This window comes from Trichomycterus rosablanca, chromosome 9 (genome assembly GCF_030014385.1).
Source record: "Trichomycterus rosablanca isolate fTriRos1 chromosome 9, fTriRos1.hap1, whole genome shotgun sequence".
NCBI lineage: Eukaryota > Metazoa > Chordata > Actinopteri > Siluriformes > Trichomycteridae > Trichomycterus > Trichomycterus rosablanca.
Window position 1 is genome coordinate 4,638,176 of NC_085996.1, and position 24,699 is coordinate 4,662,874.

General features: G+C 45.7%; 2 protein-coding genes across 2 annotated transcripts; one reads left to right on the plus strand and one right to left on the minus strand.

Annotated features, from left to right (window-relative positions):
* Nucleotides 1-1,211: 1,211 nt before the first annotated feature.
* Nucleotides 1,212-13,418, minus strand: cpsf2 (cleavage and polyadenylation specific factor 2). The gene is made up of 15 exons (XM_063001700.1): nt 13,281-13,418; nt 12,817-12,997; nt 11,803-11,962; nt 11,585-11,690; nt 11,192-11,321; nt 10,996-11,111; nt 9,917-10,104; nt 9,163-9,453; nt 8,928-9,028; nt 8,194-8,400; nt 7,017-7,169; nt 6,417-6,642; nt 4,614-4,925; nt 1,623-1,757; nt 1,212-1,543 (listed from the first exon to the last, which is right to left on the minus strand). Exons 2-15 carry the CDS (start codon nt 12,963-12,965, stop codon nt 1,451-1,453), a joined length of 2,367 nt encoding a protein of 788 aa, XP_062857770.1. The 5' UTR covers nt 12,966-12,997; nt 13,281-13,418; the 3' UTR covers nt 1,212-1,450.
* An 858-nt stretch (nt 13,419-14,276) lies between these two features.
* On the plus strand, nt 14,277-23,644 carry LOC134319749 (NADH dehydrogenase [ubiquinone] 1 beta subcomplex subunit 1-like). The gene is made up of 3 exons (XM_063000998.1): nt 14,277-14,353; nt 14,906-15,050; nt 23,485-23,644. Exons 2-3 carry the CDS (start codon nt 14,911-14,913, stop codon nt 23,519-23,521), a joined length of 177 nt encoding a protein of 58 aa, XP_062857068.1. The 5' UTR covers nt 14,277-14,353; nt 14,906-14,910; the 3' UTR covers nt 23,522-23,644.
* Nucleotides 23,645-24,699: the final 1,055 nt, after the last annotated feature.

Sequence of the window (24,699 nt, forward strand, 5' to 3'; positions counted from 1 at the left end):
TCACTGTCCATTTTTCAGCTCCACTTACCATATAGAAGCACTTTGTAGTTCTACAATTACTGACTGTAGTCCATCTGTTTCTCTGCATGCTTTGTTACCCCCATTCACCCTGTTCTTCAATGGTCAGGACCCCCACAGGACCACCACAGAGCAGGTATTATTTAGGTGGTGGATCATTCTCAGCACTGCAGTGACACAGACATGGTGGTGGTGTGTTAGTGTGTGTTGTGCTGGTATGAGTGGATCAGACACAGCAGCGCTGCTGGAGGTTTTAAACACCTCACTGTCACTGCTGGACTGAGAATAGTCCACCAACCACAAAAATACCCAGCCAACAGCGCCCCGTGGGCAGCGTCCTGTGACCACTGATGAAGGTCTAGAAGATGACCGACTCAAACAGCAGCAATAGATGAGCGATCGTCTCTGACTTTACATCTACAAGGTGGAGCGACTAGGTAGGAGTGTCTAATAGAGTGGACACGACCCACTCATACCAGCACAACACACACTAACACACCAGCACCATGTCAGTGTCACTGCAGTGCTGAGAATCATCCACCACCTAAATAATACCTGCTCTGTGGTGGTCCTGTGGGGGTCCTGACCATTGAAGAACAGCATGAAAGCAGGTTAAAACAGTATGTAGAGAAACAGATGGACTACAGTCAGTAATTGTAGAACTACAAAGTGCTTCTATATGGTTAGTGGAGCTGATAAAATGGACAGTGAGTGTAGAAACAAGGAGGTGGTTTTAATGTTATGGCTGATCGGTGTATACTTGATCAGCCAGAATGACACACGTTTTTAGATCAGCCAGCAGAGGTCGCAATAGCAGCAGTCATGACGAATCCCCTCTGGAATTTCCACCCTCGGACTAGCCAAGCAACGTCCATGTAAACTTGTGAGGTCACTGGCTCAAGCCTCACCACTGCTAAGCAGCCACTGTTGGACCCCTGAGTAAAACCCCTAACCCACCAATTTCTCGCATGGTATAAGTCGCTTGGAATAACAGCATCTGCTAAACGATGTAAACGTGCACAGTGTGTGTACATAGCCAATCAGAGCAAACACGTGTACGCCAGTGGAGTCGGCTCCATCTGGCTTTTACAGCGAGCCCACCCCCGTAACTAAATACACACACTTTCCCTCGCTCACCTAATATCTCATCCGTTTCTGTACACAGAACAAAAACACACACAGACACACACACACCAGTTCCAAATGTCATTTCTTTGTTTTTGTTTTTTTATACCAGACGAGAAAGAACAAAAAATCTAACTAAAAAACAAAAGAAGAATCCGTCATCATCAGTCTTTTCTCGCTGATCAGAACAGCAAATAAGTCAACAGGAGTCCAGAGTTCAGCGCAGGACCCACAGCGTGGTAAAAATAAAGACCAAAAATACAAAAATAAAGGATTTCGAGAGGCGTTCGAATCGCAGGAGGATGCGCTACACCACCGCGTACTGCTGATAGAGCAGCTCCCGAATCCTGAAGTAGTCCTCACACATGCAGCCCTCCAGCCCGACCCGCCCGGCCTCCGTCTGCAAGAGAGGGAAATGAAGAGGCTGTAGATGAACGAGGTCCTGAAGTAGAGCGTATCGTTAAATCCCTAATGCTTACCCTGCGCACGGCCACCATGTTATTACAGACGAGCACTCCGCCCACGAACTCGGCCTGGATCCCCTCCCGCAGCAGAACCTGCTTGAAGTCCGACAGTCGCGGCTCATTGATGAACACGGCCTGGTGACCCGGAGCCTAAGGGAGCACACACACACACAAACCTTTAGTGCCATTGTTAAATTAAATAAAAACTGCCCTTCTACCCCCCCCCACCCCCACTCCAATATCATTGTAAACTGAGGAGCTAGCTATATATATATACAGTGCCTTGCAAAAGTATTCAGCCCCCTTGAACTTTTCAACCTTTTGCCACATTTCAGGCTTTAAACATAAAGATATGAAATTGTAATTTTTTGTGAAGAATCAACAACAAGTGGGACACAATCGTGAAGTGGAACGAAATTTATTGGATATTTTAAACTTTTTTTAGAAATAAAAAACTGAAAAGTGGGGCATGCAATATTATTCAGCCCCCTTGCATTAATACTTTGTAGCGCCACCTTTTGCTGCGATTACAGCTGCAAGTCGCTTGGGGTATGTCTCTATCAGTTTTGCACATCGAGATACTGAAATTTTTGCCCATTCTTCCTTGCAAAACAGTTCGAGCTCAGTGAGGTTGGATGGAGAGCGTTTGTGAACAGCAATTTTCAGCTCTTTCCACAGATTCTCGATGGGATTCAGGTCTGGACTTTGACTTGGCCATTCTAACACCTGGATACGTTTATTTGTGAACCATTCCATTGTAGATTTTGCTTTATGTTTTGGATCATTGTCTTGTTGGAAGATAAATCACCGTCCCAGTCTCAGGTCTTTTGCAGACTGCAACAGGTTTTCTTCCAGAATGGTCCTGTATTTGGCTCCATCCATCTTCCCATCAATTTTAACCATCTTCCCTGTCCCTGCTGAAGAAAAGCAGGCCCAAACCATGATGCTGCCACCACCATGTTTGACAGTGGGGATGGTGTGTTCAGGGTGATGAGCTGTGTTGCTTTTATGCCAAACATAACGTTTTGCGTTGTGGCCAAAAAGTTCGATTTTGGTTTCATCTGACCAGAGCACCTTCTTCCACATGTTTGGTGTGTCTCCCAGGTGACTTTTTATAGATATCTTTGAGAAATGGCTTTCTTCTTGCCACTCTTCCATAAAGGCCAGATTTGTGCAGTGTACGACTGATTGTGTCCTATGGACAGATTCTCCCACCTCAGCTGTAGATCTCTGCAGTTCATTCAGAGTGATCATGGGCCTCTTGGCTGCATCTCTGATCAGTCTTCTCCTTGTTTGAGCTGAAAGTTTAGAGGGACGGCCGGGTCTTTGTAGATTTGCAGTGGTCTGATACTCCTTCCATTTCAATATGATCGCTTGCACAGTGCTCCTTGAGATGTTTAAAGCTTGGGAAATCTTTTTGTATCCAAATCCGGCTTTAAACTTCTCCACAACAGTATCTCGGACCTGCCTGGTGTGTTCCTTGGTCTTCATGATGCTCTCTGCGCTTTAAACAGAACTCTGAGACTGTCACAGAGCAGGTGCATTTATACGGAGACTTGATTACACACAGGTGGATTCTATTTATCACCATCAGTCATTTAGGTCAACATTGGATCATTCAGAGATCCTCACTGAACTTCTGGAGTGAGTTTGCTGCACTGAAAGTAAAGGGGCCGAATAATATTGCACGCCCCACTTTTCAGGTTTTTATTTCTAAAAAAAGTTTAAAATATCCAATAAATTTCGTTCCACTTCACAATTGTGTCGCACTTGTTATTGATTCTTCACAAAAAATTACAATTTCATATCTCTATGTTTAAAGCCTGAAATGTGGCAAAAGGTTGAAAAGTTCAAGGGGGCTGAATACTTTTGCAAGGCACTGTATATATAATCTGTCTCGCGTGTGTCACACACACACACACACACTGTCCAAGTGACAGTGGTAGCCTAGTGGGTAGAGCTTTGGGCTATTAACTGAAAGGTTGAGAGATCGAATCCCAGCCACTGTTGGGCCCTGGAGCAAGGCCCCTAACCCTCTCTGCTCCAGGGGCGCCGCACTCATTCATTCATATTAAAGTTCCTTTCCAAGCTTTCTAACATTGTTCTTTCTTTCTATTTATTTATGCATTTTCCCCCTCTTCTCCCAATTTAGCGTCTTCCGCAGCTGTGGATCCCCGATTGTGTTTGAAAAGGGTATATTCGCCCGCTCCATGCCCCCTCCGACTTGTGCGCAGTCCCTCGACCCCTTCTTTTTCTCCCGTGCCTTGGTGGATTCGCACATGAGGCTCATCCACTTCTGCACTTGAAGACCCCACACAGTTAGTCCCATCATCCCACCCAGCAGACTTGATGGCCAATTTTGTTTGCTGCAGGCGCTGCCGATTGTGGCCGCTAGATGGTGCCCAGATGACCGGTAGCAGAGCCGAGATTCGAACCAAGGTGTTCGGAACCAGATCTTTATTATATATAGTAACCTCCTCCGCCCTGACTGAGGAGAGCCGCCGACCATCACATGCCACTCCAGACACAAGCCCACACACCCCCATCGCTTCCTAATACACACCTAACTGTAAACGGTGGACGCCTGGCCGGCCGATAGCACAGTTGAGATCAGAACTTGAGAGCCTGAGGTCTGAGGAACGCTGTGGCACCCTAGTGCCCAAATTTCTATTGTTCTGTTTTACTGCACTCACTCCACCTGATGTGCCAGCCTAGGCTCAAACGTGTCAATATTTTTGGAACGGCTACTGGACTTGTCTCTGCACCACATTTGCTATATGGCCAAAGGTATCTGGACACCTGACCATGAGCTTGTCTGGCTGTGTCTAAAGGTTCCTCGTTGATGCTGCAACTGCGCCCTCTGCTGGCTGGTCGAGGCGCCTGAGAGATGACAGCTGTAGCGGTCAGAAGGGGTGTGCGCAATAGTCTGCGGCTCTCCTCAGTCAGCGTGGAAGATACAACTAGGGAATCGGATACGACTAACTTTCCCATCGTCCCTGCTCTCACCTCAGTCTGGGGCAGCGGCTCCAGCGTGGGAATGACGTCGCTCTCGTCCGATATTTCCTTCTCGTCCTCGCCGAACAGCGTCTGCATGGCCCGCTGCGTCGCTATGACGCTGGGCTCCACCGCCAGATCGGTACTGACGTCCATGGGAGCCTCGGCGTTTTCGGCGTCTTCCCGGGCGCCGCCGTCCTCCGGCTGCACGCCCGTGTCCACCTTCACCACACGCATGTCCAGCACGCCGTCGATCCAGGCCAGCTCCGTGTCCTTGGCTTTACAGAGCTGCAGGGAGCTGACCAGAGAGTCCTTCAGTCTCACCTGTACGTGAGAGGGGGTCAGAGGAGCGGTCATTAAAACATCAGAGCAGCAGGATATAAGAACAGTTACCATGGAAACGCAAAGTGTCGTACTTAAGGCGCATTATGTACAAATCGGTAGGGTAAATATGAACCGTGACATATGCACACACATGAGTGCGCAAAAGCATTAGGACCACACGCCTATCTGCTACCAGGACATTTAACTTCTGTGTGTCTGAGGTGGATCATCCTACACTGCATCCTTGTGGGTCTCTTCCACAGGGTAAACGATGCACGCATGGCTTCCGCCGACCCACTGACTGGTTTCTGAGAGGGTCGCTGTACGTTGCGACACATTCACTTCATCACCAGGATTAAAATGATCTGCAATTTGAGCTACAGAAACGTCTTTTGGTCCGTACTGGTAATAGCGAGTCTTGGCCGCCCAGCAACCTGTCGTAGTTTGTGACCACGGCTGTTGGGAACATACTTCAAGCTAGTCGTCTGACCATAATGATTCAGTCTTAGTCCTAAGTTCCTCAGGTCTTTATGTGTGTCCTAACGGTACATTTTATATACTTATACACAGTACCAGTCAAAAGTTTGGATACACCTTCTCTTCAGTGGTTTTTCTTGATTATTTTTATTTTCTACATTGTAGATTAATACTGAAGACGTCCAAACTATGAAGGAACACATATGGAATTATGTAGTGAACAAAAAAATGTTAAACAAACCAGAATATGTTTTATATTTTACCAACTCTACCTCTGCACAGCACAACTGATGCTCTCAAACACATTAAAAAAGCAAGAAATTCCAGAAATTAACTCTAGACGAGGCACAAACATTAATTGAAAAGGTTCCAGGTGGCACCTCATGAAGCTGATTGAGAAAATGCCAAAAAGTGTGCAAAGCTGCCATCAGAGCAACCTTTAAAGAATATAAAATATAAAACATATTCTGGTTTGTTTAACACTTTTTTGTTTACTACATAATTCCATACGTGTTCCTTAATAGTTTGGACGTCTTCATTATTAATCTACAATGTTGAAAATAAAAAAAAAATCTTGAAAAACCCCAGGAATGAGAAAGTGTGTCCAAACTTTTGACTGGTACTGTCTAAATAAAATGCATTTTTTCACCCATTTTCTCCCAATTTAGCGTAATCAATCTGTCTTCCGCTGCTGGTGGATCCCTGACTGTAGGTGAGGTGGGTATATTGCTGCTCACGCCTCCTCCGACCTGGGCGCAGCCCTTAGCGGAACACTTTTCCACCCATGCACTCTGCACAGGCGCCTCTATCTGCCAATCAGGGTCCTTACACGGCTTTTGAAGATTCCGGTCACTGCTTATTATGCCCGCTAGATGGCGCCCAGCTGACCGGTGGCGATGCTGAGTTTCGAACCGAGGAATTCAGAATCTCGGCGCCGTTGCGCTAGTGGAATATCCCTAGCCCTAAAATACATTTGTAACGTTGCAGTTTAGTTTTAGCTACGGGTTTGGCTACCTGGTAGATGTGCGTTTCGCTGGTAGCGTCCACCGTCTCCTGCAGCTTGGGGGTGTACACCTTGATGTCTTTGCCACTGAAGGCCTTGCAGGAATCGGCCAGGTCCTGACTGGTCTCCGGGGGCCCGTGTACGATGATCAGCTGCCTGGGCTTCATCTGGTTTATGATCTTCTTGATGGAGTCTCCGTCCGAGCGGCCCTCGTAGTCTATGTACGCCACCCGAGCCCTGCGGACAGAAACCGTCTCAGTCTTGCGTCTAGCGTTCTCTCCCTCTTTTTACCCAATCCAGTGGTTGCCAATTGGAATCTCTCTCTCTCTCTCAATGCTGCCGCACCCACTCTGATCAAGGAGGGGTGGGGGGGGTGTCACATGCCGTCCGTGCAGGCCCTGCTTTAGCCAATGCCCCTCCACATACAGACACCAGCTGACCGTGTATCTATATAAATAACTTAATAAACAGCAGAGCTGAGATTCGAACTCGAGACCTTCCGATCTCAGCACTGGTCTCCAGACTTCAGTGCTAAACTAAACTAGCAGCAAAAGAGCGACACCTCACACGGCACTTATCTAATCCCTGGTGTGTGCTGTGTAAACACCGACCTGATCTCCAGCGTCTCCGTACTGGACGTGCACTTAGTCGGGATGACGGAGAGGTCCTGGTCCATGCGCTCGTCTCCGTTAGCCAGACCCAGCTCCAGCTTATTCTTCTCCTCCTCGGTGGCCTGCAGCTCGGGAACCAGGAACTCCTCAGCCCTGAGGACCATCGCAGGATCAGAACACGGTTCGAACACTTCGACAGCACAACCAGGATCGTCTACCAGAAGATTTAGGACCTCAAGCGATCCACTACAGGACACTCACTCTATCAGACTCTGTATTCGGTTGCAACAGTGACCCCTACTGTCTAGCACAAGTGGTGGAGAAATATAGAGAATATAGCGTGACGGTATGCATGCTCTGCCACGTACTGTATCAGCCGGTATGAACGCAGCATTAAAGCTCTGCTGGGCGCCCAGGTGGTGCAGCGGGACGTTCCGCTAGCACACCAGCGCAGAGATTTTCGACTCTCCTACCGGTCGGCCGGGCGCCATCTATCAGGAGCGGTTGGCAGTGCCTGCAGCAGACACAAATGTGAGGAACTGACCGGACTAAGTGTGTGGAGACTTCAAACGCTGTGGCAGGACCCTAATTAGTGCATATAGGGGGTCTAAAAGGGGTCTGCTAGGCCTCCTCCGACCCGGGTGCAGCCCTTCTCCACCCATGCACTCTGCACAGGCGCCTCTATCCACCAATCAGGGTCCTTACACAGCGTTTGAAGACCCCGCCACACATATTCCGGTCACTGCCGATTACGCCCGCCAGATGGCGCCCAGCCAACAGGCGGCAACGGCGAGTTTCGAAACGAGGAGTTCACAATCTCGGCGCTGTTGTGCTAGCGGAATATCCCTAGCTCTAAAATATATTTGTAACGTTGCAGTTTAGTTTTAGCTACAGGTCTAAAAGGGGTCCGCTAGGACTGTGTACGCGTCAGAGGGCGGTAATATACCCTCCTCGAACGCAATCAGGGATCCCCCAGCAGCGGGAGACAGATCGACTACGCTAAATCTGGAGGAAAAGGGAAAAAAATGCATCAATAAATAGAGAGCAAAAAAAACAAAACACATGGCACGCGCACACGGGGGACGTGAGTATATCCAAACTGGCCCAATGCAAAAGAAGGAAATCCAATTTTCTCCACCCCACCGTAACAAAACTCACATAAACCTCAGTAGCTGACCTGATGATCTCTCCGTACTCGTCCCACTTGATCCTCTCCTCGTGGGAGGGGAACATGGGGTAGGACTTCTTGGCCTGTTTGAAGAATCCTCCCTTGCGCCCCCCTTCGCCCTTCATCATCAGGTCGTGGTGTTTGGTCCTCACGGCGTGCGTGCTCTGCTCCAGGTCGTCCTCCATGTCGCTCTCGTCGCTGGAGTCCACGTCCACCCTGAGGAACCAGCGAACGAACACCGTCATTACACGGGCTCACGGGTGAGGGCTGTCTCCTTGAGCGGGTTTCAGGCTACCCACAAGCAATACACGTAACACAAAGCCTCCAGAAGGGGGCGCTCGCGTACAAGTTTGAATTAAATTCTTATTATTTTTCTCTGCGACCCATTTTATTCAGCTCGCGACCCACCCGAGGGTCTAGAAGGTCACAAATGACGCTTCAAATAAGATGCTAGACCCCCCTCTCTGCGAATACTTCACCTCTAGCGCGGTGACCTCAACCAGACAGCAGGGGTCGCGATTGTACAGCGGAAATCAAGCCCAGTTGACCCCTCCATCAGGCACGGCCAACTGGGCCTGTTTGGACGCACCGCCTAGGATTCGACCTCCCAAACTTGAGATCTGTTGGTAGGATTATACGTGCATTGTATCACCGCTCCACCTCAGCGCCCCCTGCTGTCTGTCTGTACAAACTTTTCTGAGTAAACCCGCACTGCCTGGCAAACACAGCAACTGTAGGCTTACTCTTTGGCTTGTTCGATTTTTCTAGCCGTCTCCTTTTTGATCTTCTCCTTCTCCAGATACTCCTCCAGCTCCTGGCCCGTCAGCTTGATCCTTTTTCTGATCTGGAAATGAAAAACCCAGACGCTGATTGTAAACCAAATGAACTAAGAGACACGAGCGCCACGACAGTCTGGACATGACATTTACGCTACTTCGCCCTTTATAACCCAGAACAGAAACAAACACAGTAGTTAACCTCCAGATCGATCATCTTCTCTCCCGGGTGGTCGATGAGATAGCGAGCCAGCGTGCCCGGCGTGGTGCGGTACGTCAGAATGATGGAGTTTCTGGAGTCCTGGCACCACTGGATGAACAGCTCGCGCGAGAAACCCGACTCCAGATCGGGCTGGCTGCACAGCACCACTTTCGGACTGGGCACTCGAGCCAGATCCTGCAGACTGTGGCACAGGGAGAGGTGGCGGAACTGGAAGGGGTTGTTCCGCTTGTCTTCGAAGCATCGCATCAGCTTGTCGCTCATCCACTCCACCTAGGAGAAAAGAAAGCCTCGTCTGAGAAGACTGATGAAGACCATTACCGCTGAGATGCACACGATTGCTAGCCATTAACTCTTACATACTTCCCTCCCTCAGGCATGGACAATGTGAGGGCAGAGAATATATTACTGATGGTTCATGGGCTGGTTCTCATATCTCTACCGGTGCTGGAGCTGGTACCAGTTCCTGCAAACTAGCTTTACTACTTGTATGTGGATGTTCTCGTTCACTACAGGTTTACTGGTTCCAGACCAGTAAGATAATAGGACCAGAACGGCACCAACTTGTCAGACTGAGAATTTGTGATTTTGTACTAGAAAAGTGCTGAACCAATCAGGATGTTTATATTTTGTGGTGGAAAAGTGCTGAACCAATCAGGATTTTGTCCCCAGCACCCTACGTACAACCAAAATCTAACAGTTGGGGTTTGGTCCCGACATCTCTGTCCACGATTACCTGCGACTTGGAGAACTCCACCACGTTGTAGCTGACGTTGTTGAGCAGGGCGAGCGAGTAGACGCCCAGTCCCGCATCCTTGGTCCTCCAGATCTGATCCAGCAGTTGAGCGAGTTCCAGCACGCGTCCTGCGGTATCCACGGAGATCAGCACGTTCCCGTCGTTACGCAGCGTCTCCATCACGTTAGCTGGAAAAACATTCATTTGTTTATTCAAATGTTTTCAAGTGTCATTGTTGTTATTATTATGATCATAATTAAATATTTATCGCTTTATTCTTTCTCAGGAAGTCCAAATAAAGGTGCACATCACACGTGGGCATCGTGTGACCCCCCGGCCACATCTGGCACTTTGGCTATCCCCAACCAGCCTGCCAGTAATGGTTTGGATTAGAGGGGAATAAGCATCAGATCCAGGGTTACAGCTCCACGTGTATCTGTGTTTATCTGGATTCTCCTCCCTGTTTCACTTTTAAACTTGTGTTACAGCTCCAGCTTCTGAGAAATGGTGAGAATCACTTAATTGTATTTGTATTGTATTTTTAACAGTTAGTAATAGTATTTCAGTGTGTTTATATTATATTTGTGTTATTTTCAGTGTTTAAGTGTCAAAAACAACCTCATTATTTTACATGAGACTAAAATATATGCAGCTCCACGGGACCATGGACGCATTAACAGGTAACACACTTCTCATTTTCATTGCCTGATTGTAACATCGACTCTTACCAGTAACAGCTTATCAGAACTCAACTACAATTTACGGCTTTTTTTAACGAAATAAAATAAGTATTGAGTGGAATTGAGTCCAGCATATTGCTCCAGCCCCGGTTTCTATTGTGGCCCCTTGCAAAATTGTAATATACACTTACTGAGCCCTTTATTAGGACACCAATCTCCTACATACCTTCACTGATTATTTATAAGCTCTACCTACCACATATTAACGTATAACTTACAGCACTTTTGTCTCCGAAACAACAACACGCCTCGAAAAGTTCAATCCGCCAGGACCAGCCTGTGTCTATTTTGTTAACGAGCACATGATAACGAGGGACTTTCAGGGACTGTCCGACTTACTGAGGAGCTGCTCGTCGCGCTGTTTCCGCCGTGGCTGAACGTACGAGGCGTTAAAGGAGTCGGTGATGAGCAGAGAGGGCCGGCTGATCGCCTCCAGGGAACAGCCGTTCAGATGACTGCAAGGGAATCGAGAGAGTCACGCCGGGTCAAACATCATACGGCGGGTCAAGTCAAACATCACTTCTGGTCTACTCACATCTCTCGCTTGTGGTTGAAGTCCACGGCGTAGATGATCTCCTCCTCTCCGTCTTTAACGATCTTCCAGATGGTGCTGCCGATCATGTGACCTGCCGGGAGAGGGGTGATGGACAAGCCGTGCCCTTTGCCTGTTGGGGAAATGAAAGAAGAGGTGTGTATAGGAGAGGGGGCGCTGTGGAGTAACAAGGGTCCTGGTTTGCATGTTCTTCCACTCCCAAAGACATGCCCTAGATGGACCTGCTTTAAAGTGTGAGTGATTAGAGCAAACAGGGTGCACATGGGGTCTGTCTGACTCTGAAAACCTGGTGACCCGCCCTGCTCCCTATTACCCACCTAAACAGCTCCCTCAGTAGAGAGGATTCGATTAGGTCAGATTAAAAGATGCTTCTACCTTTCAGGTTCACAATCTGTGAGTATTTCAGCTGCTGAATCTTGTCGAAAGCCGAGTCCACGTCATCCAGAGTGAACAGGGTGAAATCCTCCGTGTTGTGGCGAGACTGTGAGAATCCGACATCACACATCAAGAAAAAAAACAGATCAGATTAGCTTCATTCCGATTAATATTCCATTTGTCCACTCAAACACACACACACACTTCTGCGTTCGTACCTGATAGAGATCGTACATGAACATCTGACCCATTTTGTACACGGGGATGGTGGCGTAGATGGTACAGTTGAGGCCCAGTTTGCCAACGGCGTAGGGTAAAGCCCCGAGGTGAAGCGGGTCGGGGTGGGAGAGAAGCACTGCGTCTACCTGATGAACGTACCTGCAATAAAGAACAAAAACAGGCTTCTTTTATTTTATTTATATGCATTTTCCCTTTTGTCCGAATCTAGTCATATCCAGTTCCCAGGTAGTGTCTCCTCTACTGCTGCAGATCCCATCCCTGACAGAGGAGGTCCGTAAATAAGACTTCACACAGGGATCAGTATCAAATACATAGAGTATGCAAACACTGATCGTTGTTATTTACGTTTATTTATATTAATGCATTTAGTAAATGCTTTTAACTGAAGCTACTTACAGCTGTAACTGAATATAACCTAAGCATTTGGGGGTTAAGGGCCCTGTACGCACTAGTGGTGGACGATCAGGAAGGCATAGTGCGTCTCTCCATATGCAATATAGCTCTTTGTGAACTTTGGCAGCATGTCAGGTCGGCATGATGGTTTCAGGTGCTTGTGGCAAGATTTAAATACTGACTGGGAGGGCAAAAAGCATCTATGAGACCTTATACTGAATTCTAAAATCGACTGCAAGCCAATGAGGTCTATTCACAATTCGCAAAATGCTGTGTTGGAAAACAAAATCTGAAAAAAAGACACGAAAAAAAGTGCACTTAAATATTGGAGATACTTAAGAACCCTGACAAAACATCCAGCTCTTATGACAGCATTGCACAACGCCCAGAATACACTGTTTTTATTCCGTATAACACTGTTTGTGCCTCTACAAATACTGCAGAACTTAAAGAAATTATGTGAAATATGCTTCAAACAAGCTGGACTATCAATAGTGATGTTTACAATTCTCAAGAAATGTTTCCAGCTCCTTGTGGAAATAAATAAGGCCGTTTTTAAAGCAGATGAATTCCCTAACAAAGTGGTCAGTGTATGATACCTTTTCATTGCATCAATGATGTCCATGGAAAAGTTCTCATCCCAGCCGCAGTCCAGGAGGAAGCGGAATTCATCCACCTGTAACAGGTAGCATAGGGCGGACTCCTCCTGAGCGCCGGACACGGCTGTGAGCTTGATGATGGAGGTCATCCTCAAAACTGAGAGCTTTCACACCTACAATGCTGTGTGACATATAAGGCATTGAGCAAAGGTTTACCCACATGTAATCAGTCAGTAATAACAAAATGAAGCTTTTCTAACACTTTAACACAAATGCTGAAGGAATGAATGGTATTCTATTCCAAGACAGAATAAAACACCTCAAAATCTAAACAACTCTGGTTGAAATAGTACAATGCTTCATATCAACCAACCTACTAGTTAACCCAACACAGCCTAGTTAACTTAGCTAGCTTGTTGTGAATAAACAGACAAATTAAACATTGTTTATCAATAGTAACATACCAGAAACTGGCTTAAATTCAAATTTATAATCTCGCAAAAGAGTTCGTTTCCACAAATGTGTACAAAATGATCAAACTCCATTGTTTATTCACATTTTGTTAGCCACACGGCTCACACTGACCAGCGTTTCAGCCATGTTACAGCTGTATCCCAAACCCCTCACTGTTGCACTTCTCGTGTACTACATAGTAAACGTAAGAACAGTTACTTTGCAGCCTACCTAGGGCACATATTTAGTGCACTAGAACGCAGTTTAGAATACAGCCTTTGTCTGTTGCCGCTCCTGTTCGGTATAAGTGGAACGTACCAATTATTGCTTATGGTTGTGTGACATTACGTATTTATATATGCATTTATTTATATATTTTAAACAAAGTTGAATGTTTGAATGTAAGAAATAGTGGTTATTACCAGACTTTATGATTTTACGTAAAAACTACAATAATAGATTGTACCATGTATTAGAGATGGTACAGTCCACTACACTACGTCTGAACAGTGCAAAACTGTTTATTAAATCTAAGACAAAGTTCATATTTATTAAGGTATATAATTGTGCAATATAAATTTGTATTATTAGTTATTATTATTATTAGTTTTTGCCACACACTGTCCTGTTTTATTTAGCTGTTTATTTAAATTGCGTTATTTCATTTAGGGGCTGTGTGCCAAACAACATTCTGATAAATTTAAAGTGCACTACGTGAGACAAACTAACGTTCCTTTATAGGGCCCCTTTATAGTAGAGATGGAGCTATTTGAAACACAACCTTTGTCACTGTGTCTGCATCCACAACGCTACGACTTTGCGGAATGTACTAAATGTGTTACTTAGGGGCGATGAAAAATGACATGCGTTATCAGAATGCATTTCTGTACATTTAAATAACATTCAAAGTAAACAAAAATTATATATGTAATAAAATAACTTGCTTGTAATTGTGATTATCATATATTTGATAAATTCAGTGGAATAAAGACTTATTAAATGTAAATCGTACCTACATAGACAGTTGGTACAATCCGTCGACCTCCGCCGGAGTGTTGAGGCTGTTAAGCAAAGCTAACAAACGGTGGGTTCAGACTCATAATGTGGAAAAGATTCAAATTAATTCAACCATTTAATTACATTTGTTATATTTTTCTTTTAAAGAGGTGTTTTGTTGTATAAAGAACTCTGTATATAGTTGTTTAAACAGCGATAATTTATTTGCACTAGGCTTGCAGTTGTAGCTGAGCTAATTAGCATTAGCCTGTTAGAGTCATTTGACATTTCTGATTTGAACTGAACTGTCATTTTATTAAAGTTTTCAAATTGTGTAGACATTGCTTCATATTAGAGTAATTGTGTACATGTACTTCTGTGGCTAAACACAATTGTATTTGAGTTTGAGGAATGATTATGATTGACTAGAACTGGTAACTTCTCTGTGCCCATATAAATAGGGCCAGTTTGCCTGCTTTTATATACAGAGGAATGTCTTAATTCAGTAGGCAGAAAACATTCATGCAAACCGAACACAAATATTATGATATTCAATCACAGCCTGAGGGTATTGCTGTAACTGCTGTCTGGTTCTGTATATCAGTAATATAACACTCTATCTGTCCTTTTCTTTATACAGGCATCATGGTGAACTTTGCATCGATGGTGCGTGAACACTGGGTGAACGTCCTGGTCCCGCTCGGCTTCGTCATCGGCGTTTACCTGGACCGATGGAACGATCAGAAACTGACAGCATTCAGGAACAAGAGCGCATTGTACAGCAGGTGTGTAAACGTGGGCAGTGGTTTTCAGGGCTTTTATGGCTGATATTACTCACCTGGGTACTAATTTAGGCTGTAAGGACTAATAGTATAGGTTAATAGGCTTACCCAAAGATCCTACAGCATCATGATGGTGGAAGGGATTCCTCATTACTGCTGTGATTGCTATTTCTCTATGGGTAAACGGTGCACTTGTGTCCACACTAGGGCTGCACGATATTGGAAAAAACTGACATTGCGATTTTTTTTCTTCCTGCGATATATATTGCGATGTTAAAAAAAGTATTAATAATATTAATAATGCATGTATCTTACTCTAAATAAGGGGCTCTTATGTGAAAAAAGGTGGTGCCTACAAGGGATACAAGAGATCATGACGAGCTACATCTTTGTACTCGGTTAAAACTGAGCATTAAACTAAGAAAGCTTCAATATCACATGAGGGAATTATTAACAGGATGGACAAAATGGGTCATTTAATATTTTATTTCACAATCAAAACCTCTTCAAGTAGTAACATTATTTAAAAAAAACTATACAAACAAAAGAGCAGCTATACACCCGTTCCAAATCCCAGATGCCTTAGTTACTAAGCTCACTACTGAGGCGTCTTAATATTTCAGTGTTATTTTGACTCAAGAACGAGTGAGAATCGGAAGCGTCCTTAGTGATGAAGGTGTAAGGGGGTTGAAAATGGTAGTAAAGGGTAACCAACATCCCTTCTACTTTAGTAATTCTTATTGGGTTTTAGGGGTAGCTATTTTCTTTGTGTGCTTGTACATTTTTCATCCTTTCTTTCGGTTGGGTTTTTTTTCTTAATAAACTTAGTTTTAAAAACAATCAGTTTAACAAAGAGGTACTAAACTACTGAGTAACGGCACCAGACCAGCAGAGGGCGCACCTTACAAGGAGAACGGCCGTGTGTACAAAGCTGTGAGCGTGGAAGCAGTGCTCAGAACGCCAGAGCTTTGCACACGCTAACTTCTGTGTCCGTCTCTCTCTTGTAAGGAATCGGATGTTTGTACCGTGCCCAGGTTTCCCCTAGGCCTGAGGCCGGTAACAATTGGGGGCTCGTCCGGGATTGCTGTGCTGGGATCCAGGGACTGCACTGTGGGAGCAGCCAGCTGGGGTGTGCGTCGTCCAGAGTGGTAGTTGGATCCATTGAAATGGCAGAACCACGGCAAGTGCTTTTGTGGGAAATACACAAGAGACTTCCATTGCTTAATGCAACGCAACTTTATAAACTAGCCGCTTCTCTAGAAGAAGAAGAGCATCGTGAACTGTGTAAATTCTCTGAGGCTCAACTGTTCTACTACATCATAGACTATATGAAAAGTGAAAAGATTTGGACATTAGAAGATGAAGGGATGGCTTGTCTGCTATCTTTGAATGATGACATCACTGAACTATTGGGAATTAGAGACTCTAGTACTCAGTCCAGCCCTTCACCTCAGGGACAGGGCTCTGCAACAACAGCAACCAGAAAAGGAAGTTTGGTTCATCTACATGAAACCACCATCCCCACAGATAGTGGTAATTTAAACAGGGATTCTGGGGGGATGGGGAATATGCAAGTACAGGCTACCACTCAGGTTGTTAAAATTAGTGATGTTGCAGCGTTCTTACCCAGGAGAGAGTTTAAAATTCAAGGTGGTCAGCTCTCTGACTCTGGTTCTGAGGTCCCCTTCACACAGCTGTGTAAACAGATTGAGGAGGCAGTGTGTGATGGGTTCACAGACTCAGAGGTGATCAGAGCAGTGCTTAAAGTTACTAAAGGTGGTAATTTTAAAGAGTTATTAACCAATAAAGATGATCTAACAGTAGCTGAGCTAAAGACATTGCTTCGTGCTCATATTAGAGATAAAAGTAGCACAGAATTATTCCAAGAATTAAGTAATGCGAAACAGCAGGATAAAGAGACACCACAGCAGTTTGTGTATCGGTTAATGACTTTGAGACAACGTGTACTTCTGGCATCTAGTCATAATGATAAAGATTTTAACTATGACAAGGGGTTGGTGCAGGGGGTATTCTTACATTCTCTTTATCAGGGCTTTAATGAGAGAAACTGTGAAGTTAGGCGTAACTTAAAACCATGTCTTAGTGACCCTAAAGTGTTAGACAGTGTAATCTTGGATCAGGTCACTAAACTAGCCACAGAGGAAGCAGAGAGAGTTAAGCGTCTGGCTGTTTTAACTAGGCCTAAAGCAGCTATAGTATGTGCCACACAGCAACCTAGGGTGCAGGAACAACCAGCGTTGTCCACATCAGAAGTGGAAGCCAATCGAGCTGCCATTCAACAGCTTACTACTCAAGTGGTGGCACTCACACAGAATGTGGAGAAGCTGGTGAAGTCCGGCCGGTTAGAACCACCTTGGGTCAACCCAGTACGACCAAACACCATCCAGTCCTCTCCTGCAGCCACTACCCCGTATTCAGTGCCCTACACTCAGTATTTCTCTCCCGCTACCCAACTGTTTGTACCACCAAACGTCACTCCACATGCACCATTGCCTAACACCTTGTTCAGACCATCCACTAGCACTCGGCGCCAAAAGGTGAAAGGGAGATGTGGTGAATGTTTCCAGCGAGGACAAGAGCAGTGCCAACATTGTTTCCGTTGTGGGCAGGTAGGACATCGTGCTGTGGCCTGTAGAAATTCATCACAGTCGGGAAACGAGGTGAGGTCATTGGGGCGGGACGCCCAGTGACTCAGCCCTCTTATCTGTCCCCTATCCAAGTGAAAGCTGCTGATGTTGGTCAGACAATCAAGGGTGTTGAGGCAACCAGCAGGAATGGATGGCGAACTGCCCAAGTTGTCGGAGGTAAATGTTTAGTTTCATGCATGACCAACGGAGTCAAGACACAAATGCTGTTGGACACTGGTGCTCAAGTGAGTATAGTCGGAAAGGAGTGGGTCAAATCCATGCTGCCAGATGTAGAAGTCAAGTCATTGGATGTCTTATTGTCTGAACCCCTGTATGTGACTGCTGCTAATGGTTCTCATATCCCATTTGATGGTTGGATCGAAGTAGACCTGGAGATTCTGAGCCGAGGCCAAGGCAGGCATTCTATCCGGGTTCCATTTTTAGTGTCTCAAAGTAGTCTTGATTGTCCACTGCTGGGGATAAATGTGATTGGGGAACTGATTAAAGGAAATGATGGAGCTACTGATCCCCTAGGCTTAAGTGCCTTGGTAGGTGAAATACTGACCCTGGATGAGCAGGCTGCAAAGGTTGTTGCATCAGCTGCCCAGAAGTCTTGGACAGATGACTTATCCCATGGTTGTACTGTGAAAGTGGGAAAGCAAGGTATGTTGATCCAGCCAGGTCACCTTCAAACAGTTAGGTGCAGAGTGCGATCATTGCCCAAAGGAGGAGTGATGTGCTTTGAACCTACAGTAGAGGGAGGATGGCCTGAGGGACTGGAGACATGGCCAATGATCATCCAAGTACCACCAGGAGGCACCAAGTTTGTGGAGGTCCCTGTGCAGAATGTCACAAAACACAGTGTGTATCTATCACAACGGACTATGTTGGGTTGGGTAGAAGATGTGTGTGCCGTTTTACCGACCCAAGCCTATCAGCCACCTAAACAGCCGAAAACCCAGGTCAGTGCAGTCCAGCTGAACAGTGGCACCACTAACCACCCAGACTCTTCTGTTGATGGCAGATGGCATCCTCCTGTGGACTTATCACATTTAGAGGCAGAAGAGCAGGCTGTAGTTAGACAAATGCTGTATGAAGAGTGTGATGTGTTCTCCAGAGATGATGGAGACATTGGATGTGTTCCCTCCCTAAAACTAAAAATACACTTGAGGGATGATATTCCTGTAAAAAAAAGTTACAACGCAGTACCAAAGCCATTGTACAATGAGGTGAAGGAGTATGTACAGACCTTGCTGGAGAGGGGCTGGGTCACAAAATCAATGTCCTCATATTCCTCCCCTGTGGTTTGTGTTCGTAAGAAGGACTCCAGCTTGAGACTTTGTGTTGACTTTAGAGAATTGAATAAAAAGACTGTGCCAGACAGGCATCCTTTGCCCCGCATTCAGGACCTGTTGGATAATCTTGGCGGACATTCATGGTTCTCTATCTTAGACCAAGGGTCTGCCTACCACCAAGGGTTTGTGGATGAGGGGTTCCAACATTGTACAGCCTTCAGTACCCCATGGGGCCTCTACCAATGGGTCCGAATACCGTTTGGACTGAGTAATGCACCAGCTGCATTCCAAAGGTGCATGGAGGGTGCCCTGGAAGGGTTGCGGGATGAATGTTGCACCCCCTACTTGGATGATGTTTTATGTTATTCCAAAACATTTGCTGACCATGTGGCTAAGCTGAAGCAGATCCTGGGAAGGCTGAGGGCTTGTGGAATTAAGTTGAGACCAACCAAATGTGAACTGTTCAGGCGCCAAGTACGGTATCTGGGCCGGTTAGTGTCAGGAGAAGGAGTGCAGATTGACCCAAAAGACCTGGAAGCAGTTAAACAGTTGGGAGAGAGAAGACCTGCCACAGTGGGGGAGGTAAGAGCTCTCCTGGGGTTTTTAAGTTATTACCGGTCGTTTATTCAAGATTTCTCTAGGCTTGCTCGGCCCCTGTTTGAGTTACTGCAGGGTTCTTCTGAAACACAGAAAACGTCAGCACCCAAGTCAGCCAAGGGTAAGAGTAATTCTCAGTTGCCCTCAAGGACTCGAGTACTGTGGACTGCAGAACATAGTGCCGTGGTAGAAACCGTAATCGAGAGACTGACCAGTCCTCCTGTGCTTGCTTACCCAGATTTTGACTTACCATTTGTCCTCCACACAGATGCATCAAACAAAGGTCTAGGAGCAGTGTTGTATCAGCAGCAGCAAGGCTGCTTAAGAGTGATTGCATATGGATCCAGGACGCTTACGACTGCTGAGAAGAACTACCACCTTCACTCAGGCAAGCTGGAATTCCTAGCTTTAAAATGGGCTATCTGTGACAAATTCCGGGATTACTTGTATTATGCTCCTACGTTCACGGTCTACACAGACAATAACCCCCTCACTTACATCTTGAGCACAGCCCGACTCAATGCTGTTGGACATCGCTGGGTTGGGGAGTTAGCAGACTTCTATTTTGATATCAAGTATCGTCCTGGTAAAGCTAACATTGATGCAGATACATTGTCCCGGTATCCAGTTTCACTGCAGGATGAAATGGAGGAGTTCACAGGGAGTCTGTCTCCAGAAGTGGTTACTGCTGTCTGGCAGGGGAATAAGGCCATTGAAGAGGATGAGGTGCCGTGGGTAGCAGCCTTGCAGTTGACTTCTGTGACTGAGGTGGAACCATCTGGGATGGTAGTAATCAACCCAAAAGATATGGGAGAAGCTCAGAAGGAAGATGAGGTGATCGGAGTGGTGCTAAAGTTGAAGGAAAAGGGATGGACTCCAAATGAATCAGAAAAAAAAGAGCTGTCCCGAGAGGTCCGGAGGCTGGTAAGAGAATGGAATAAACTTATTGTAGAGCAAGGAGTGTTGTACCGGCAAGTGGGGACAAGAAAACAGCTTGTCGTACCAAGCAAGTTCAAGTTGACCATTCTTAAGCAACTACATGATAATATGGGCCATGTTGGGGCAGACAAAGTGATCCACCTGGTACGAGAAAGGTTCTATTGGCCATATATGCAACAAGAGGTTGAAGATTATGTGATCAGAAAGTGTACTTGTATCCAGCAAAAGTCTCCCACAATGCCTGAGAAGGCACCAATGGGGTCGATTTCGACTAGTGCTCCCTTTGAGTTGGTGGCAGTGGACTACTTGCATCTTGAGAAGAGTACTGGTGGCTATGAGTATATTCTGGTATTAATTGATCATTTTACCCGCTTTGCCCAAGCCTACCCGACTAAAAATAAATCGGGGAAAACAGCCGCGGAGAAGATTTTCAATGACTTCATCCCACGTTTTGGGTTCCCAGAAAAGCTCCACCATGATCAAGGACGAGAGTTTGAGAATACCTTGTTTCAGCGACTGCAACAACTGGCTGGTATAGCACACTCTCGCACTACACCGTACCATCCTCAAGGTAACCCAGTAGAAAGACTGAACAGGACATTACTCCAAATGCTTAGAACATTACAGCAAGATAAGAAGGCTGCATGGAAGGATCACTTACCTCACATCGTTCATGCGTACAATTGCACCAGACACGAATCCACAGGGTACGCTCCGTTCTTCTTGTTGTATGGCAGGTCCCCACGATTGCCAGTGGACCTGTTGTTCAACTTGAAGGGGAATGAGGGAAGTACCAGCAGACAGGAATTCGTACAGAGGTGGGCTGCAAGGATGCAAGAGGCCTACAAGATCGCCTCTGAGAATAGTAATAAGTCTTCAGCCAAAGGGAAGAAATATTATGACCAAGGTGTGAGAGGAGTAGCTCTACAGCCAGGTGATCGAGTGCTCGTACGTAACCTTTCAGAGAGAGGAGGACCAGGCAAACTCCGTAGTTACTGGGAAGAAAAGATCCATCGAGTGGTTAGTAAAGTGGGAGATGATGTGAGTCCGGTCTACAAAATCCAAGCCGAACAAGGTGACAAGAAAATCAGAGTGTTGCACAGAAACTTGTTGTTGCTGGTGAAGGACTTACCCCTAGAACCATTTTCATCACAGGAACCTGTAAAAAGAAAGAACAAGTCAGTAAGGAAACAGGTACCCTCTAGTGAATTCGACCACACTGACTCGGAGGAAGAGGTCACCTATAACTTCCGTCCAATCTCTCGGCGAGTGGAGTCAAGAATCCTCCCAATCCAACCTGAGCTACAGCCAACTCTGCCTGCGTTACAGTTGACCCAGCCAGAAAGACCTAACCTGTTGGGGCAAAAACAAGACAGTGTTCAGGAGGTACAAACAGGGGTGGAATTGGAAGAGAGTACACTTGATTTACTTCAGGCAAAGGAAAATACTGATATCCAAGTAGAGCATCAAGAATCAGATGGCGAGAACCAGGAGATTGTTGAACCAGTGTTAAGACGGTCATCACGAATATCTAAACCAAAAGAGCTTTTTACTTACCTGCACCCAGGTCAGCCAGTGTACCAACGGTGGCAGCCAGGGGCTAATGCAGTGGTTAGTGATCCTAGGTACCTGTCAGGAACATACCTTACTGGTCCTAGTATGTTTCAATGGCCAGTACCTTTCAATTTGAGGTTTTAGGTTATTTTGTAGGGAAGATGCCAGGAGTCATCTTTTTAAAGTAGGGGAGAGTGTAAGGGGGTTGAAAATGGTAGTAAAGGGTAACCAACATCCCTTCTACTTTAGTAATTCTTATTGGGTTTTAGGGGTAGCTATTTTCTTTGTGTGCTTGTACATTTTTCATCCTTTCTTTCGGTTGGGTTTTTTTTCTTAATAAACTTAGTTTTAAAAACAATCAGTTTAACAAAGAGGTACTAAACTACTGAGTAACGGCACCAGACCAGCAGAGGGCGCACCTTACAAGGAGAACGGCCGTGTGTACAAAGCTGTGAGCGTGGAAGCAGTGCTCAGAACGCCAGAGCTTTGCACACGCTAACTTCTGTGTCCGTCTCTCTCTTGTAAGGAATCGGATGTTTGTACCGTGCCCAGGTTTCCCCTAGGCCTGAGGCCGGTAACAATGGCAATCCCAGAATTCATTGCGGCATCTCTTCTCTCACAGAAAAATAAACATGGCTGACGGTGCGGACAAAGTAATTTTCAAACGTAAATAAATAATTATCGATTTTTAACGAGTGTTTTTATTTGCAGATGTAAGAGTTTTCTGTACACGAATCGAGACGCTATATTGACGTGTTAGCGCCGTCCCACCTCATTCTATTGGTTTTAATGCCAAGATGCTAAACGCTAAACCCGATGGAATCGCTAAGTAGCGCGTTCGAATAACCCGCCTTATAAAAGTCAATGACTTATTAGAATCCTCTCTACTGAGGCGGCTCACTGGGTTTTCGAACACACTGGTGTGGATACGTCATGGAAAATGGGAACGGTGTGAATTTTCGTTTTGTGTCGAGCAGCAAAAAAAGTTGTAGCATGACGCGTTCGATTTAATTTGCATTAAGTGACATCGCACGTCCTGCGATGACGATGCTGAAACGATATATCGTGCAGCCCTAGTCCACATGGTCTTGGAGAAAACAGGATGCAAGATGTCCAGTTGTCCAGTTCTGATGTCCCTGTAGGTGCTTTTCATGGTGTACAGAATATAACATGGGCTTTCTACCCGACCTGTGACGTTCCTGACCCCAAAAAAGAGGGGTTTGATGCATTGTGTGTTGTGACCTCATTACCCGGCAATGAGTCGGAAAGTTGCTTTGAGACAATGTTGAGACGTATTGCAAAAAGCACTATACAAATAAAATTGACTTGACTAATTCTCTTTTTTTAACCATATTATGACTTGAGTAAGCTCTTGACTAATCCCAGAATGCTCTGTGATTGCAGGGAACTGAAGCCCGGTGAGGAGTACACCTGGAAGTAAAATCGCCCTCCTGATATTTATTGCACCGCCTGCTGTTAATTCCCTCTTCATGTCCTCAGAAAATCTGTAAATGACTTTTCAGTAACGTTTGTCATGTAAAATATACTTACACTAAAAACCAAACCTGCCGTGTTGAAGTTGTGGTTTTTCTTTTTACCCTGTAAGGTCACGTTTGTGTGTGAGAAGTTTGCGCTTGATAAAAGCTGCTAGTCGGCTTTCGTGCACACGTTTTTATTTTTTAAATGAGCTTCGTCACAAGGTGGTGGATTAAAACAGGAGCTCCAGAGTACAAAGCTGCAAACGTACGTGCACAGTTTAAGGATAAAATACAAAAGCATTTAAAGAAATGTTAAAGCACCACTGAATCTTTGTGATATTTAATGACAGACTGAGAGGATCGGGGTGCATTAAAGCAGACCTGCTGGGCCCCTGAGCAAGGCCCCTAACCTTCAACCTTTACGTTTAATGCAGCTATAACAGAATTCAACTTCACTCTCCAATTTCACACTAAAGTGTGTTTACCACTGAGGCATGAATACGGATCTGGCAGGATCAACCGGCCGTGTTTGAGGGAGGGAAGGTCGGGCGGGGTATATTCCCACTCTTATAAGATATAACATATCCTGGAGCAGACAGGGTTAAGGGCCTTGCTTAAGGACCCGTAGCAGAGCCTGGATTTGAACCGCCAGTCTTCCGGTTGATAGCCTAAAGCCCTATCCACTAGGCCTACCACTAGGTCCTTACACAGGGGCTGTGTCTGAAATCGCATACTTAAAACAGTACGTACTAGACGGTAAAGCAGTATGCATGCAACCTCATGTGTTCTACGTCCGCCATCTTACCAACGTCACATGATGCACGAGTCTCTGATGTTTTAATGTTCGTCTTACTCTTACGCCTTCTTGCAGCTCCAGTTGAATTCTGGGATAGACTATCGTATAATGTTTATTGTTTAATGTATACCATGTATTCGGACACACTAACCGCTCTCACATACTGCTTTTGTGTACTGTTCAGTAAGGAAGTATGCGATTGTCATTTTATCACAGGTTTTGAACGCGGCAGCTGATTCACAATCAGGAATTGGATATGACTAGACTGGGATAACAAGGGGTTTTTGATTTTCCAAATCAAATAGGATTAGGAGTGTGTTAGGTACAGCCCTTGTCGCTCAGGGT

Bases quoted from the DNA above. Each gene is read 5' to 3' on its own strand.
- LOC134319749 (XM_063000998.1), top strand. From the start codon at position 14,911: ATGGTGAACTTTGCATCGATGGTGCGTGAACACTGGGTGAACGTCCTG. The intron at 15,051-23,484 runs GTGTGTAAACGT...CTGTGATTGCAG, and splicing joins AAGAGCGCATTGTACAGCAG to GGAACTGAAGCCCGGTGAGG.
- cpsf2 (XM_063001700.1), bottom strand. From the start codon at position 12,965: ATGACCTCCATCATCAAGCTCACAGCCGTGTCCGGCGCTCAGGAGGAG. The intron at 11,691-11,802 runs GTACGAACGCAG...GGATTCTCACAG, and splicing joins TCATGTACGATCTCTATCAG to TCTCGCCACAACACGGAGGA. The intron at 10,105-10,995 runs GTAAGTCGGACA...ATGTTTTTCCAG, and splicing joins GCGCGACGAGCAGCTCCTCA to CTAACGTGATGGAGACGCTG.